Consider the following 18,578-nt stretch of genomic DNA (forward strand, 5'->3'; position numbering starts at 1 on the left):
ATCGTGCATCAGCAGATGCATGACGAATAGGTCCAAGGAGGTGATACTTCCCCTCTATCGGGCGCTGGTCAGACCGCAGTTGGAGTACTGCGTGCAATTCTGGGCGCCACACTTCAAGAGGGATGCGGATAACCTGGAGAGGGTCCAGAGAAGGGCCACTCATGTGGTTAAGGGCCTGCAGACCAAGCCCTACGAGGAGAGACTAGAGAACCTGGACCTCTTCAGCCTCCACAAGAGAAGGTTGAGAGGCGACCTTGTGGCTGCCTATAAGTTCATCACAGGGGCACAGAAGGGAATTGGTGAGGTTTTATTCACCAAGGCACCCCCGGGGGTTACAAGAAATAATGGCCACAAGCTAGCAGAGAGCAGATTTAGATTGGACATTAGGAAGAACTTCTTCACGGTTCGAGTGGCCAAGGTCTGGAACGGGCTCCCAAGGGAGGTGGTGCTCTCCCCTGCCCTGGGCGTCTTCAAGAGGAGGTTAGATAGGCATCTAGCTGGGGTCATCTAGACCCAGCACACTTTCCTGCCTATGCAGGGGGTCGGACTCGATGATCTATTGAGGTCCCTTCCAACCCTAACATCTATGAATCTATGAAAGGCTCTGGATTGACAGCCTTAGGGACAGAGGTCAAGCACAAAGCGGTGGAGTTGCATGGGTTCTCCACGTTACACCAGTACCGTGCCTCTGACCTTCATCTGAAAGGGCTATTTCCAGGTGTGAAAAAAGAATTCAGTCCGAGGAGCAGAGCACTGTGCTGCCTTTTTGACAAGTCTGCCAACCAATTCAGAAAGGGGACCACCCCATTCATTTTATCCAGGATCCTGAACCCTCCCAACCACTTCTGACATGGGTTGGACTCAAGCTGTGGCTCAGATGTGCAAATTTCTGTAACTTATTGACAGCTCCCTGAGACATCCAAGCCCACTTCATCCCAGTAACCATCAATGCCTGTCAAGCAGGCAGAAGGAGTGTGTGTGCTTACCAATCTGTGTGCACATCATCAATCACCAAAAGGATCTTGGGTTTCTGGGCCACAGGGGCAGGACTTGCCGAGTGCTCAATCAGTCCTGCTGCTGCTTGGGTCGTGTGCTTCATGGCACTGGAGATGGAACTGAAGATGCTAGTTCCAGGAGAGGGAGAAGGAGGCTTCTGAGACAGTGGCTGTTGCTGCTTCCTTTCAGTTGCTGGAGAAACTGGAGAGCTGGTGGAGTTATCCGGACGCTGCAGGTCCATCATGTAGCCATTGGGCAAGTTGGCCACGAAACTGCTGTCTGAGAGGCGCCTTCGGAGAAAATTCATTTTTGAAGCTTATGGTTGGAGAACTTCTCACAATAAGAGCAAGACTAAGTAACTCTGTATTTCACACTTCAGAGGCGCTTGGGGGATCACTGCTGCTTACTTCAGAGAGACACACTTTCACGTTTGAAATTCTGAGAAACAGGTAGGTTTCCTTTTCTGATTTTCCTGTAGGAAGGTAATAAAAGACATGCATGAGGTAAAGAGCAACTCTCTCCAGTTCGAACAACTTACTGACCCTCTAAAATATGCTTTCATGACCAATCAAGAACCAACACTTAGACTAAAGGGAAAAGGTCAATGTTCCATATATTTTTTACAAGCTAGTGCTGGACAAGTAGAGAGAACGAGATAGATCTCTGGGACGCTAAATTTTGAGAAGCAAGCATCTGAACTAAAAAGGACCACAAGAAAGAAAGTAATTAAGTGTCCTAAAACACTTTGGGACCAGTTTTTGAATAAGCACCCTGTTTTGCACATGCAGTTTTTTGTGCTCCCTTATCTGGATTGCTGGCATGATGTGTTAAGCAGGTAGTTGCTAGGTATACCACCATGCTATCTGATGTGCTGATTCACTTGCGAGATTTCTGCACATTCACAAAATAGGAAAATTTTAAAGGCTGCTTGAGGTTCCTTTACAAACTTGCCCTCTAGATGTAAATGTTTCTTTTAGGAATAAGGTCCATTACTCTCCTAATCTTCTCCTATGGCGCCTCTGATTTCCTGCAAGTCTGTTTTGAGTAGACTTCCAAAGGTCTTATATCTCAAGACTTTGTCTCGCTGGCATAGAATCCTTTTGTTCTTCCAGTTATAGGACAGATCTTGAATTACAGGCCCCTATGGATAAGCTGTTATGTCCTAGCCAGGACCGGCAAACTTATATTTTGGCATCCCCCCCCAAAAAAAATCAGTGGTGCTGCTGCAGGCAGAGGCAGTTGAGTAAGGGCACAGGTCACAGTTTGGTGGGGAGGTGGAGAAGCATTGTGTGCCAGGCAGGTGGACAGGCAGGCACCGCTCCTGCTGTGCGGGAGCAAGGTGGGAGGACTGGAGCAGGTGCTACTCCGCCTGCACATGCCCAGCTCAGCTCCTCCTGAGCAGCAGCTGGGGGCAGGGAGTGGGCTGTGTTGGGCACCGCTCCTCTTGCCTGATATGAGGTTGGCTGGGGCAGGAGAGTGCTGCTGTGAGTGCAGACTATGCACATGTGTATGCATGGGCATGTGCGTGTGTCCCTGACCATGGCATCCTGGGCAGCCACCCACACTACCCACCCATAAGGCCAGCCTGGTCCTAGCAGGTCTGTGTTGAACACTTGCAAGTCTCCCCTTCCACAGCTGTGACCACTAGTTAGTTAAATGAGCAAACAGCTCTCTATAAACCAACTCACCTTACAGCAGGAACATAAAGCATAAAACTGCCTATATACATATCGATCTTACCCCTTCCCACAACCATGGAATTTTAGAAAGACTTCAGACTTCTCTCTGCAGGACCTCAATCTGTAGCGGACTTTTCCTCCTACATCTCCTGACAGCTACCTCCTACCTGTGTCTAAAGAATGACACAGTAAGCATTTAGTGAGCACTTTACCTTTTGCTTCCCAGCCTTGGCAATAGTTACAACTTTGCTGGAGCCTGGAAGTAGCATCTCTAAGTAAGAGCTCAAGTACTGTTCCTTAATAACCTCTGCTGGGTTTACCAATAGGTTAATTATTTAGAGACATTGTGCTGCCTTTCTATAAGTTATAATTTAATTATACATTTAATTATATATGTTTGATTGCAAGTTACAAGTTATAATTAAATCAACACATTCATATAAAAAGGATTTTAGTAATTCAGTATAGCAACACAGTAACTATAGGAGTCATATAGTGCAAACTAGTACCGGTCAGGTCCTCACCCTTCAGGTCTAGTAAACAGCTCCCCAACAATAGTCAGCCTTAACTTTCTAGGAAGAGTCTACCAGCAAGAATCCTACCTCAATAGTAATAAGCCTCTGTAACATCAGAGATATTGCCCTTTCTGGGGGTCAGAGTGGCAGAAGAACAAGAGGAAGATTTCTTGAGGATACCCTTAAGGATATACATTCCGCAGTCTTTTGCTTGAGGGGAAATATAGAAATTTCCTGATTATCACAGAAAGTAAGTGGAATCAGAAAAAATAAATTTGCTCTATGCAACAGATTCCACTCAAGGATATGCCCGATTCTGGTGAGAAATGCTTAGAGTAGAACTCTGGTCTGGAAACCAGGATCCAAGTTCAATGTTCCTGTAGTGACATGTAGCTCACACATACAGATGAAGTAGAGTTAGAGCTTGTGGGAAGCACCATAATTAGGTATGCTGCTTGGCTTATGCAGGGTCAAATTAACACTTTAGTGGGCCATAGGCAAACAAATTTGTGGGCCCCTACTTTTTCCCCTCAATAATTATAATACGTAAAATAAGTACAGCTAGGCCCCTTCTTCACTCAGGGCCCTAGGCATGTGCCTAGTTTGCCTGATCCGGCCCTGGGCATATGGATGGCAGGCCATGAGTAATCAAGAAAAATCTAACATTTCTATCAAGAGAGCATATAGTATCTCTTACAGCTACTTTGAAAAAATTGTCCCTGGCTCAGTTAATAGTTATTTACATTAATAAATAATAAGATAATAGTTATTTCCTGCTATCTGTCACTAGAGGGAGCTTCTGGCCATTTATAATAATCAATGGAAAAAGTTTTCTAAAGCATAAATACTGTAGTCCATAGAGACCTGCATGCTTTTGAAAATATTGGCTAGTACTTAGTTCTCATATCAGTAGTGTAACAATGGGTGGGCAAGTTGGACAAGACTCAGGCCCTGCCTAAAGAGGGTATACTGGATTGGAGCTAGGGGATGCACTTCCCATCCCACCATCCCATCCCTGCTTCCCCTGCACCTTGCCCTTCCTGCCAGTGACTGCAGCTCCAGGTCTGGTTCCAGTTCCACCAGCAAGCAAAGCAGAGCAGCAGTGCTGGTGCACAGTGCAGGAACAATAGCTGGTAGTTCGCTACTGCTAGGGAAGATGCCACCTCAATGTTTGGCTGCCAAAAAGAAGTTTGAAATGGCTGTTTGACATGCTTGTCCATGGCAAAAAGAGGTAACATCTTCCCCAGCATCAGTGAACCTCTGGTGCTGTACCTGCACCATTATGCTTCTGGCTCACAGGATTAATTCTTAGTGCTCCTATAAGCCTTTTATCTTCTAAGCAGGTCATGATGCTGTATTAACTAATCTATATGCAGCATTGATGGAAAATACCAAAGCAACAACAACAAAAAGCTTTAGAATATTTTGCCTATTGTTCTACACAACAGAATGGTTGTATGCTCCACCAGTGGAGGTACAATGGTGTATGGCAGCATTATAGGGTAAGGAAACAAACAGTACCTAGTTATTCTATTCTGGCAATTGCAAGATACTGCTTGGATTGATGTACTGGTCTCTCTTGGCTCTGTGGGCTAACATTGTCACCGAGTGCTGGGGAAATGGTGTTCTGCATCTCTAGTTCTGGATATAGAAGGAGGAAGGAATAAATTGTGCCACTTAGTGAATGCCTTCAAATAAATGTATCATTGATAAATTCCAAAAAATGACAATCCCAATGAGGCAGGACATGATGAGACCAAGACTGAGTGACTTTGGGATGGCACACGTTTCATGAAATTCATCTACAAGACTGTAAGAAAGATAGAAGAATCCTAATTTCTTCATTAAAAAAAATTAGGACAGGAGTGCAATCTTGAGATTATATTTCCACCAGGACCTGGGGTAGTATAATTGAGAGAGAGAGAGTGAGTGAGTGAGTGTGCGTGCGTCTTTGCCATATCGATATATTTGTTATCACTCAGCAGCCCAGCCAGAGAGAAAAAGTCTTATCCAAGCAAGATGAGAGAGAGAGATTGAGGGGGGCAGGGGGAGCGGAGGCGGGAAATCAATGTAAACTGCCGACAAGCTCCTGTGTTTACCGGAAAAGATCAACAACAAATAATCTGCTTCTCAATTATGCATGCTGTAGTTTCCTTTTGTTCTTTATTCCCAAATACATTTACATAAAAGCAGGCTCTATGCTCATTAAGGGCTTCAGATTCACAGATGCTTGGCTTCCATAGTTTGTCTGCCCCATGGAGTTCAGGTGAAACTGTGGGTCCTTAGCACTTGTAAACTCTTTGGAACCTGATTTTGCACAAGGCAAATCTGGACCAGGTAAAACCTTACTGATTTCAGTCAGTGGAAAGGGAACAAAACCTAGAGTCAACTCCACAACTGAGAAGCTTTGTGTAACACCATATTTATCTCACTGGCATTTACTGCAAATGAATCAAATCTGAATACTTGCATACAACCATTACCTTGTGACTGTGGTCAATAGATCTCTCCCAAACAAAACCATGATCAGGACATGGAGCTTCACTAAAACTGAGCACGTGCAGCTAGGGTAGATGGCTGAGTCTTGGATGGCATTGGAGTAGATGGCAAAAGAGGGGATGGGAGAGTCAGCTTGAATTTACAAGTAGGAGATGAATTCAAGGCGATTCCATTGTAATTGGCTCCCATAGGTAAGTGGATCAAGGCTGGAGCTACCTTCACCTTGTACTGTATTGCAACCTGTATTGCAACCTTCACCTTGTACTTGTACTGTTACAGCTGCCACCTCCCTAGGCTGTCCTCTAGTAATGGCAACTTGAGTCTGGCTGCCTGCTCAGGTGATGACAAAGCAGCCCCACGCAGCTGGAGGAGAAGACTGAAGGCAGTGGTTGCTTCCTTCTCACCAGTCAGCTGGCTGCATGGGCGTGCACTATGGAAATGTAGAATTCAGAGTAGCAAAGATTCTAGCTTTATTGCTAAGTCATGTGGTCCCAAAATGCTTTGCAGGCACTAAGGAGCTTAGCTTCACAGCATCCTTGTGAAATATCACTCCATTTGAAATATGAGGAAAGTGGAACAAAGATAAACAAGATAAACTAGACCTCCTAATTCATTGTCATGCTTTAAACACTAGACTGAGGCTAAAAGCCTAAAGACAGTGTCCTAGACTTCTGAACAGTTCACAAAACTAAAGCTACTCTGCAACCTGTTGGAAATACAAGAGTGAGAGCCATGTGAGGGCATGCTGATCTGGCGGGTAGTGGTGCTGGTTTGGGAGTATGGTAATAGGGGAGCTCTTCAGGTCATGCTTGTCCAATTTCCTGTTGCATATGTTCAGAACAGCTCTGTTAAACCTGCCTCAGCTGGTGAGAAGCAGGGATCCGGGTTTTCTGTTTCCCACAGGAAAATGGAGAAAGCTGCAGACTTTACCCTTTACCGGAGGAAAATGCTGATTTCTCACACGGAGAAACCTGCGGATTTTACAATTTTACAAAGAGCTCTCTCAGGCTGGCAGGATTCCTGGCTGCAGGGGGCTGGGAGGGAGTGGGAGGAGGGCGGTCAGGCAGGGGGTGCCATGCATGTATATGCACATGGCTGCCCGGCAGCCTGGAGAGCAGTTCTCATAGGTAAGTTGGGGAGGGGGGAAATTGAGGCTCTCATAGGGAGAGAGTTGGGCAGGGCTGGGACTGCTGCCCAGCTGGGCAGTGCCTGGGGCCCGGGGCTACAATAAGTAGCTGCAGGGCCCCAGCAGGGAGTGGGCCAGGGCCATGGTGGCTCGTCCAGGAGCTGCAGGGGTGGGGGGGCAGCTACTGACCACTGTGTGCACTCCCAAGGGGGCGGGGGGAACCATGCCCCCTAGATCTGTGCACACGGTGCAGGCAGCCCACTGTGGGCTTGGGCTCCCACCCTTCCCTGGGGCCTCCGCAGCCCAGCAGCTGCGACCCAGTGCTGCAAGGTACAGTGGAGTTGGGAAGGGAAGATGAGTGAGGGGCCTTTAATTTAATCACAGCTATTGGGGGGTGTTATCAGAGAAATTGTGATTTTTTAAAATCAGAGAATTTGCCTTTTTTTTTTTTTTTTTCCTCCTTCAAATCAGGAAAAACCAGGATCCCTGGTGATACAGCTGCTACAGTGTAGGGTCACTAAGGTCAAACTTTAGAAGAGGAAACAGAAATGTTCTAACAGTGAATGAAAGTCATGAGACAAAGAAAAGAAATAGCCCATGGGAACAATCCTATCTACTGGGGGAAAAGGGGGTGGGAGGAGGACGACAAACACTTGGAAAGAAAGGAGGGGGGAAAAACACCAAAGTCAACAAGAGACAGCAGGAAAAGCCATGAAAATCCTGATATATGCAGAGGCAGCAAAACACAGACAATAATAGGCACTAATGAAACAAGATCAATTAGTGACAGTGTGCAGGATCCATAGCAGAAAGGGGTCAATACTAATGGACCATGATAGAAAGGAGCATGTTTCCTTTAATATTTAGTTAAAAATTTAGTTTGTATGAACAAACTAACCAAATCCCTTAGTATTTCAGTGACAGTTGTGCACATACATGCTTTGGGCCCTTAGTCTGCAAAAATCCAAGCTGTCTTGAAGTTTTTTCATGTATGATAAAACAAGACACAAATTCTCACTGAAATCTCTCACCATCCCTGTGCCTCCCTTTCTAATGTGAGCTAGAGCCCAGAGGAAATAGAAGTTGATTGGCTGATTTCTGTTGAGCATGTTTGGATTTCCCCTGAGCCTTTTATGTATGCCATCAGGCAGTGAACTGACAGAGCCACAACAGACTACATCTACCTCCCAGCTCTTGACAACCTCCTCTTAGCGATGCTAAGGGGGGTAAACAAGCACACAAACAAGCTACCATGAGGTAGAAGGGGGTAGGATTTATTCACGGCTGCCTGCACACCAGATCCTCCTCCTTCCCTTGCTTCCCTCCCTCCCATGTAAATAAAAGCTAATTCACAGCATCTTGCCCCTTGTTGAAAGATGCACAGCAGAAATCAATGAGGGGTAAGTTACCATGAGTTAGGTTTCATTTAAGAGGGGTAAGTTACAATGAGTTAGGTTTCATTTACCTTGGGTAAGAACAAGCACACAGGTAGTCACTGGGTGCGTCTACATGTGCAGTTAATGCAAAGCAATATACTCCGGTGCTTATTATGCTGGAGATTATTGCCCCCAAGAGTGCCATTTCAACATGTGCCCAAGACCGCAGCACACTGAGCCAGGTTGGAGCAGCAGTGGTCAGCCTACCAGCCTGTGTCTGTTCCCTCTGGCTCAGTGTGCTGAGGAGGGGCTGACTGGGGAACAATGGTGCTTCAGTGCAGGGCTAGCTGGCAGGCAGCCCCCTCACTGAAGCACCCTTGTGCCCCTGCCAGCTGGGTCATTGTCTATTATTTAGCATGCAGCAATGCACATATTCTGCAGCAGGGTAGTACTTGTATTTACAAGTACTACCCTACTGCAGAGTTTATTAGTTTACTGAGGCCTAATAGCACTGTATGTGTAGATACTGAGACATTTACTGTGGAGCTAATTAGGCAGCTCTGCAGTAAAAATCTCATGTAGATGCACCCACTGTGGAGCAGCTGATGCGCAACAAATTGCTGCTTTTACTTATCTCGGCATAACTTGTTTGTGTGCCTACTCCCTAAGAGCAGCCTGTGTAACCCAATGTGGTTACAGCCACTCAGATCAATAGAGCCAGACTCAGACCCTGCTGCAACCTGCTGCAGTATTTATCCGAGACAAGGACAACAGGATCCCTCCAGGTGTCTCTTACATGGACTTGAACACCTGGAATACATCATTAATGACCTTCAACCACTCCTACAAAATGACCATCATTTCAAGGTTGCCACGCAGGACACACTTGTCTTGGCTTAAAGGAAGCCCCCCAGTTTCAAACAGCATGTCTCAAGCAACACATTACCAAACTCCTATTCTCACCGAGGCATCAGGCCTTGCACTAGACCCAGATGCCAGCTGTCCCTCCTCATCAATACAGATTACATCATCACTGGACCTAATAATATGGATTATAACATCTGAGGTTCATTCACTTGCTCCTCTACTGAGGTTGTATCTGCTATTGTCTGCTTACAGGGCCCCTCTGCCGAATACATTGAACAGACTGGGCAATCCCTACATGCAAGAATGAGGGATGCTCATCTGACATGAAGCTGCAAAACATACAAAAGCCTGTGGCAGAACATTTTAACCTTCCTGGGCATTCCACTACTGACATTAGGGTAGCTCTTAGGGCCTTGTTACACATTACACTGTTGATCAGTGTTAGTGCTAGCTCAAGTTTGGAGCAGACAGGGGCCTGGAGGACAGAGATAAGAATAGCCCTCCCTTCCCATTCTGGGCTTTCACCTGCTCCCCAGGGCTCCACCATTTTCTCTTCTCTGTCCCACAGGGTTCCCTGCCTCCCCACCCTCTATCCTCCCCTCCACTCCACTTACTTGTGGCTGCCCATGCTGTCTGACCCAGGGAAGCGGGCAGGGAAGGGTTAATGTGAACAGTTAAGTGAGTGAAGGGGCATGGGGAAGCGAGTGGGGGATCTGGGCCAATGGGGAGAGGGGTGGGTGCTTACATTAAGGGGTAGGTAGCCTAGAGCGCCGCAGAGGCAGCCACGGTCCAGATCCAGTCAGTTGATGGGCCGGATCTGGCTTGCAAGCCGTATTTACCCACCTCTGCCTTAGTGTAACATGAGCTGAATAACATGGATAGGAAACAATCTTGCCGTGGAGTGGTATAACTCTGAGCCACATAATGGGCAGTTAAAACTAAATTTCAGGTCTTAATGTGCAGACAATCCAGGTGTTAAGAGCTCCAGGAGCCACCCAAAATTGTGCAACAAGGCCCTTAGTGAAACTTGTAAAAGCTGTCTTTAATGTGAAATTGCAGAACAAGAAATCATCCACAGACTGGATTGTTAAGTATGGTGTAAACAGGGACTACAGATCTTTATCCCATTACCTGGATTAATTTTTTTTTACCTTTATGTTATGGATTTATTATTTGTTTGCCTCTCTCTCTGCTTGCTGGCCCTCTCCATCCTCTGCCCACCTCCCCATTTCCCTGTCTTTTATATGCAAATCACTCTTTCTATTTGATAGCCTGCTCTGTGCATGTCCTTTCATAGCATCTGATGAAACACTCATGAAAGCTTATGCATCTCTGAGGTGCATACCTGCCTTATGCATACCTCCACCCTGCCTTAGGCATATCTCAATCACCCAACAAACGCAGAAGGGGATGCTCTTTCTCTGCATTCATCACAACAGCGCAACCACTAATACTTCACTTGCCATTTTTATTTTATTATCCAACAGTCAAATTTTAAACATTCAAAAAGGCCCAGTTCTACTATCTGGTGTACAAGTACAATTTAGGAGGGTGCTTCCATGGGATTATGCTGGTATGAGAGAGAAGCATATCTGGCCTAATGAATTGCCACTGATGCTTTTACAAGGAATAAAGTAAGACAGTTTTATATCTCTCTCTGTTATTATCAGGAGCTCTGGATTGCTGACCCCAAGACTTCATCTGTCAGATCTCAAGATATAACAAAAATATGCAACTTTCTGAAAATGAGATTTAAAATATATATTTTCAGGTTCTTTTACTGGCTTCAGGGTTCATTTGAGCCACATTTCTAAGCTTTTCTCCACAACTATGCAGGCTACTTCAGTCCATATAAAATTAATCATTTGTTTAAACAGCTGTAGGGGTTAAAGAAAAAACAAATGAGCTGCATGACAAATTTGAAGGGATAACAAGCTTCAATTGACCTATCAAATACAGAATGGAGAATACAGAATGCTTTGCTCAAGTCCAGTCCACACAGAATATTTTTCAAGGAATGACACACAGAGTAGGAAGATTGTCAATAGCGACCAAGAAACTTAAAATAACAAGTCACTAAAGGTCAAAAAGACTTGTGTTCCTCCATCTCTCAGGCACTTTTAAAAACATCCCCCCATTTATTTGTCACAGTTTTTGTAGTTTTGCTGCATCTTCAAAACCATAGCAGGAAAACAGACAACAAGTCTTTTGGAAGAGACTGAGCTATGAAGCAGACCAGACCAGGCATAGTTTTAGGGATAATTCTGTTAACCTTAATCTAATTGGAGTTCCTTGTTATTTGCTGGAGTCGCTTGCTTCTGTGTTTTTCCATTATTCTCACTCAACAGCAGCCATGATTCCTCAGTAAAGATGTGATTTGTAAAGGTTTTCATAAGCAGCTATGGTTTTGCCATCTAGCTTCCTTGTATAGATACATTTAGAGATGGCAAGGGATCACAGTATTAGAATCATATTTTAGAATGTCACACATGCTTTATCAGATGAGCAATTTATAAAATTTAACACTAAATATTTTTACGTTGCTGTATATGCTTTTGAAAGAAACACCACTTTGAAAAGAATACTTACACAGTGACAAAGAAAGATGCCCAAAAAAACAGCCAAAAATGTAGTTGCAAACTACAAAAAAAAAAAAAGATAAATAGCTTATCCCAATGCCATTTTCAGTTGGTTAGATAAAATTGCCCAGATCCTTTACATTTTCAGTTATTCACATTTTTTCAAATGTAAAACAAACTTAAACATTAAAATGGGACATAATTTTTTAAAGGAAGCCAAAGTTGGGATTTTTCATTTTTGGACTGACAGCATTATTGTTCTGCACATTTTGTTTTTGCCATGATGACATGCTCTAAAGATGTGCAATCACACAGCATGTCTCCAGAGTGTGTTAATGATACTTTATAGTACATGATTTATGAACGCTTTTTGTGGCTTGGCTGTACTCTACATCACTGTCTACTTACCAGCAAAGCCAGAAACAGCTCAACTAGAGCAAGCAACATAGGACAAAGAAATCCACTGTTAATCCTTGGAAATTACAGAAACATCTCCATAATAAACCTGTGGAATTGGCACACTGTCTCCATTCCTTATTTCTCTAGAGTCAAAAAGTCTTTTCCAGACCTAAGGCTTGCTTTGCAATGGTGACACTAATGCTTCCATTAAGACTAATTCTTGTATACATGATGAAGGCATTCCACTCTATCAGATCAAAGGAAAAGAGGAGGCTGCAATGCTAACTGTGAAGTTTATGCAAATAAATAGATGAAGCTGTAAAAAGACGACCTAGAAGTGTTCAAAAGCCTTTAGCTGTTTTCATTCCCTCCCTACCCCCTCAATCTGGTCTTAAAATTTGTTTGGAGCTCATCTAATTTATTTGGAAAATACAGATCTTAGTCCCCTGCAGAAACTGTGGAAAGCCCTTATTGCATGATGACAGGAGTGAAAGTGATACCAGGTTTGGCATTAACAGAGTAAGGACTCCCTTCACTGACTAGCACATTGCTTGAAGTGTATGGATTTGAAGGAAAACAAGTAGTAGGATGTATTTAATATGTAAGGCCTGACAATACATTATGGCTCATCCAGACAAAGGATGCCTATGGGACTAACAACTCACTGATTCCTACAAGAAATAGCAGACTCCTTCACAGCCTCTATGCTGTTCCACCCTGGTGGATATGTCATATACTCTTCTCCATCCCTATGTCAAATGTATTTTAGATACATCTCAATGTATTAGTTTTTTAAGAGCGGTATAGTCTGGACTATTTTCTTATTATTGAGCTAAAACCACAGCAAAAAACAAAGCTGTATTCCATTCAGATTTTTTTTCAAAGGGTTACAGAAAGAGACAAACAGATAAACAGTGGAGAAACAATTCACTTGAAGAATTGGTGAACTATTCAAAATTCATTTCTAATTGTTAATGGATGTCAATGAATGGGATTTTTGAAAGCATCCAAGGGATTCTGGAGCAAAAATCCCGCCATTTTTCACAGACTTTTAAGACTGGAAGGTACCACAATGATTATCTAATGTGATCTCCTGAATGACAGGGCCCATGGCATTTTACCCTAAATCAAGCCTGTGCACTCCTAAATCCTGTAGGAAACAGTCATGCATGTATAAAGGAAACGGAAAAGAAAAAGAAGAGTGCAGCTTCTCTGAAGACCATGCCATCTCAAAGGTTAAACAATCTTCTACAAATCCCAACTCCAGTCCATACAGTCCTTTCATGCTTTGCTGGGATCCTCTGTCCTACATATTCTATTCTCACAGACAATCAGGGGACGCAGCAAGTGATCGGAGATCAGTTCACCAGGGTGCCTCTTGGGGTAACAAGGAACAATGATCACAAATAGAGAGCAGATTTAGGCTAGATATCAAGAAAAACTTCTTCACCGTAAGGGTGGCCAGAATCTGGAATGGGCTTCCAAGGGAGGTGGTGCTCTCCCTGACCTTGGGGGTCTTTAAGAGAAGGCTGGATAGGCATCAGGCTGGATAGGCATCTGGCTGGGGTCAATTGACCCCAGCACTCTTTCCTGCCCAGGGCAGGGGGGCAAACTCGATGATCTGTTGAGGTTCCTTCCGACCCTAGCATCTATGAATCTATGGTGGGGGTGCAGTGGAGTGGATGCACCTTCCTTTCAGTTAGTCATGGTGCAGAAGCAGTAGCCAGGGACTTTTTTTTTCTTTTTTTTTTAGTCCTAGAGGCAAGTAAGAATTCCCCCTTCCCTTCTCCTCTGTATTCAGCAGCAATTTCCTTCCCCTCACCCCTTCCCTCTGCTGCCACTGTCTCAGGCTGTCCCAGGAATGGAGGCAGGGGTAGATCCAGAGCTGCTCTTGCCCACTCCAGCTGGGCTCCACCAGGGACAGCTGCAGCAGCAGACAGGTTCTTTATTCCTGCCTGGTACTCCAGTGTTTCTTGACAGCCTGTGAACACGTATGTGGAAAGGAAACCCACTTGCTGTTGCTATCTCTAGCCGAGCCTGCTGATGTGCAGCCCAGCTGCAGTGGGGTATGAGTTGCTCTGCTGCCCCCACCTTGGCCTCTGGGGCATGTAGGGATGGCAGCAGTGGCAGGTGGGGAAGGGAGGAAATGTGCCACTAAGCATGGAGGATAAGGGAGAGGGGAAGGAAGATTCTTACCTGCTTGAGGTACTTAAAAATAAGTTTCCTGCTGCTTCTCCTGCAGCACAGTCTGCCCACCCTGGCAGTGGGGGGACAACCAATCCTGCAGGGCAGGTCACTGACTCCTGCATCCCCCTTTCCAAAATCCTGGATCTGCCCATTGGGACAACTCATTTGCTGCCATTTCAAAGATGACACAAAAACCAGTCTTCACTATTCCAGACACTTCATTATCTGAGGTCTCTCAACCCGTTCCACATGCAAAATAGATATAAAATTATCTTATATACAATAGATTTCCTGATGTATGCAATGGATGAGTGGAGGTAAAGCAAATAAAAAGAAAACTCTTAGTTTTCTTTAAAATACTGAGATGCAATTTTCTGCTTTCTCAGCATACATATGGACTTGCACTCCCATCTACATAATATCAAGAGGAGCCTAGGTCCCTGGAATATGAACACACTTAAGCTCTGTCTATATAGTAAATTCACCATTTCCTGGTGCAGACTCCTCACACATCACACTGCTCTGCTGCCATCTAAACTGGAAACAGTGAAACAATTTCTGTGCAGGAGGGCTAATTGGAACTGCTGAGTGAAATTCCCACTTAGCCAGCTCCTAGGCTGATGCAGCCACCACTGTTTCCAGTTTAGGAAGCAGCCCGCCCAGAGCAGAGTGGTATGCTTGAGGGCACTTCTGCTGGGAACTGTAAAGTTACCATACAGAGCCGGCTGATTTTAGTGATGGAAGGAGGAAGGGGAATCAAACAGTGAGGTAATATTTCTGGTGAAGTGGCAACAGAATCTAACTTTAAAAAAAATCCTAAATTCAATAAATATTAATAGATTAATTAACCAGAATTCTTCAAACACCGAGGACAAAAAAAAACAAACAGCTTTTCACTAGGGTTGGTAAAGAGTTCACCATCTTGAGTAATGGATAATACCAGCTTTCAGTGTCTGGCTCAGGCACTGTCATAACTAACACAAATTTTGCTTGATTTCTTAGGTCTGACCTTTTTGTTTTTCCATTTTTAGAAATATTACTATCAGTCATACGTGCACATACAAACCCTGCTGACATCTAATGTACACTTCACCATTTCTCCATTAGCCATCATAGTTTTTCACTTAAATTCTCTCTCACAAATTCTATTATATTTTCTCAAAAATAAAATAACACTGATATAACTCCCCAGTAATTAGCTTCTATACATAAAACAATTTATAAACATGTTATAATTTTTCAGGTATAGAATCAAATTATTGTAGGGTTGCCTTGACCTTGTCCTCTTCCCACTGCTACAGCAGGGAAAATAAATCTGAGGGGTCAAATAATCCCTTTACCCCCTTTGCTCCCTCCTTACTCTCAGATCCTGCTCTCCCTGAACACATGGAAGTGTAGAGTTTTTGGTTGGTCTAAGGACACAGGCAGGCAAGGTTCTTTGGGTAGATGTGATCTCTTTTATTAGACCAACTTACAATTGGAAAAAATGTCTTCACAAGTTTTCGGGCACAAGCACCCTTCTTCAGGCACAGGGAGACTCTGCTGTTATTCTGAGATCTCCAAGGAAATTAAGAACAAATTTGAAAACACTGACCATGAAATAAACATACCTGTAAGAACTTGCATATTAGAAAATTGTTACAGGTATCCATAAATTTAGTTAATCCAAAATTGATACAATTTTAACCTCTTTTGAAACAGTTGTAAGTTTTAGCACATGTAGTCCATAACACAGCTTTGAGTAACACTTGCATACCTACTTATGCATAATATAAACTCTGTGTGATATTAGTCCAAAGCCAAAAAGCTCATGATTTATCACATAGTTCATTGGGCTGGGCCCCAGAAGTGTCATAAGTGTTTCAAGTCATGGTGACCCCACAGCTCAGCACTGCTCAGTATGTGTATGTATACCCCCCACAAAGAAGCCATGTGCTAATTAGCCCACCACTCACAACTGAAACTAGGTGTTCTTGTCAAGTCCTGGGATCCTTCAAAAATTTATATGCAGATAAGGCATGAGACCACCTGGTCTGGCTCCACCTTATGGAGAGTGGGGCCACACTGATCACATGTGATAGGCTTAGAGAGAGGCTGAAAGAGCCTCTCATTTACACAGACAGGCTGTCAAGAAACACTGGAGTACCAGGCAGGAATGACATTTGGTGATGTTTGTTAGACATCTGGTGATGTTTGCCAACCACTTAAGGGTGGTGAAAAAATAGGAATTACTGGAAATGGGAAAGAAAGGCACAGTTCAGCTGTGGGTGTGAAAGGAAAGTCAAAATTTATGCAACATAGTGGTTCATTACAACTTGAAAAAGAATCAGCGCTAAGAGGGACTATGAGCAATGGGCACTATTGTATATCTTAGTCATATGGGCTACAGTAACCTATTCTTGTGGTAGGTTATCAATCTCTTTGCCCAATAGGGCCCATGAGTTTTACAGACGTGCTCAGTGCTGGCTGCATTTCATCAACTTCATAGTTGGTTTCTATTAATGAGCACATGCAGCAAGTTTAATGATAGACAATGCATTTACTGAAGGAGGTTTTTTGTGTGCAACTATAAGATGAGGCGCTTTTTTCCCCCATGCTGACTTGGGGTGGAAAAAACCTCATTTTATATTCAAGCAAATATAGCAAATAAGTGTCCTCCAAATTTTGTAATACTGTGTATATTAGCTTATTCTGTGTTAGAGGGATGTATTGAAAGAGTTAAAACACATCTATGAGCCGAACAAATATATTTAAGCCTGGGATGCTGATGGATGATTTTGTTCAGCGATGCCTGAAGCTGCCTTCACAAAGCAATTATGTAAGTGCCTGTGAGATCCTGCAACATCACAATTCACTTTGGAAGAACCAACTAAAGAATCAACCATCACCAGCGCCTATAGAACAGGCAGCTGATGGTCAATCTGGTTGCTAACCAAGTGCCCACAAACATGCCTCAAAGCTATTTCAGATGTCTTGAGCCCTGGACAACCATGAGGTGAATTCTTGCACGCCCAAATGGCTAGGCTTTCAGATTTGTGGTTAAAATCTAGCTTGACAGCAAAAGGGTAAGTAAATACTTCCTGTAACGGATCTGTTTCTCCCTTTGCCAAATGATTTATTTTCTTTTGCCTGACCAGTGTTCTGATCTTACATCAGCACTGGGGCCTTATGGAATCATCTCTGACATTCAGAAGTGACAAAGAAAGTAAAAGCATCTAGTACCTAGCAATTGTATGTGCTGGGGAAAGAGGGGAACGGTTTTCTGGCCCACAGGCAATTGGAAGAGGCAGTATAGGTGGGTGGTCTAAGGACAGAGCTGGAAACTAGGTACCAATGTGTTCTAAAGTATGACTCTGCCAAAGTTATAAAGCTGGTGCCCTGGTTTCCCCATTTACAGACAAAGAAAACAATACTCTATTGCACTCACAAAAGGTGTTGAAAGGCTAAGTTAATGCTTGTAAGGCTGCAGCCCATTAAACACCTGAAGTGTTACAAGCACCTAACACACAGTAAGTGCTGAGAGTTATGATCAGTCACCTGGACTCCTCAGGCACAAGCTCTGATTACCCCATCCATCAGTCTCTTAGCTTCAGCAGATACTAATCATCACAAAATTAGCGGGTCCTATTTAGAATCCAGCCCTCAGGCTTTCAAGAAACAGTGAATCTGAAGCCACCTTAGGGAAAACATCTTTTCCACTCTCATTTGTGTCAGAAACCTTTTTAACTGTAAATGCAAAGTCTTCAGCCACAAGTGAATTTTTGCCAGTGTTGTGCGACACCCCCCCGTCTCCCATTCCCTAACACATACACTAACCTTTTCCTCCATGGCTGGGAAGGACAGAAGAGGGGAAATGAAGAGTATGTAAAAAAACTATTCTACAATCCCACTAGGAAGGTTTCCGCTCATGTGCATTGTAATTGATTTTTGATGGGCACATGCACAAATACAGCCAGGAATAACCTATTGAAAATAATATGAATATTGTAGCACTCTGTAAGGCTGTGTTCTGATTTTAGAATATAGCAGAGTATCTCAATGACACTAAGATAAAGGGTTGACTTATAAAAATCTCTGGAGTGCCCAAAAGGGCTGATCTAGTATAGGTAATTCTGTGAAGTATTATGCATATACTACTAATTAATTAATTGCAAGTATTCTTATTTTTACAAGGGGCATTAAATCAGTAAGAGGGCAGCAGAGCAGCAAAAGGGCTGAAACCTAATGATTACTGTTTTTATTCCTGTTTAGGGCTTCTTCATTTCCTCTTCCGAGGAAAGAAATGTGTTTGAATGCTAGAGAGAGGTAGCAGCTTAAGAATCAAATCACAACCTTAGCTGATGAGCCATCCCAAC

General features: G+C 43.8%; 1 protein-coding gene across 1 annotated transcript in view; it reads right to left on the reverse strand.

Annotated features, from left to right (window-relative positions):
• Positions 1-18,578, reverse strand: part of SYN3 (synapsin III) — a 364,275-nt gene that overhangs the window by 272,085 nt on the left and 73,612 nt on the right. Inside the window, exon 2 of the mRNA XM_014521984.2 lies at positions 987-1,468. Within this exon, the coding sequence (XP_014377470.1) occupies positions 987-1,303 (317 nt within the window). The 5' untranslated portion in view covers positions 1,304-1,468. The remainder of the gene's footprint in view (positions 1-986; positions 1,469-18,578) is intronic.

Source organism: Alligator sinensis, unplaced genomic scaffold (assembly GCF_000455745.1).
Source record: "Alligator sinensis unplaced genomic scaffold, ASM45574v1 scaffold409_1, whole genome shotgun sequence".
NCBI classification, from domain to species: domain Eukaryota; kingdom Metazoa; phylum Chordata; order Crocodylia; family Alligatoridae; genus Alligator; species Alligator sinensis.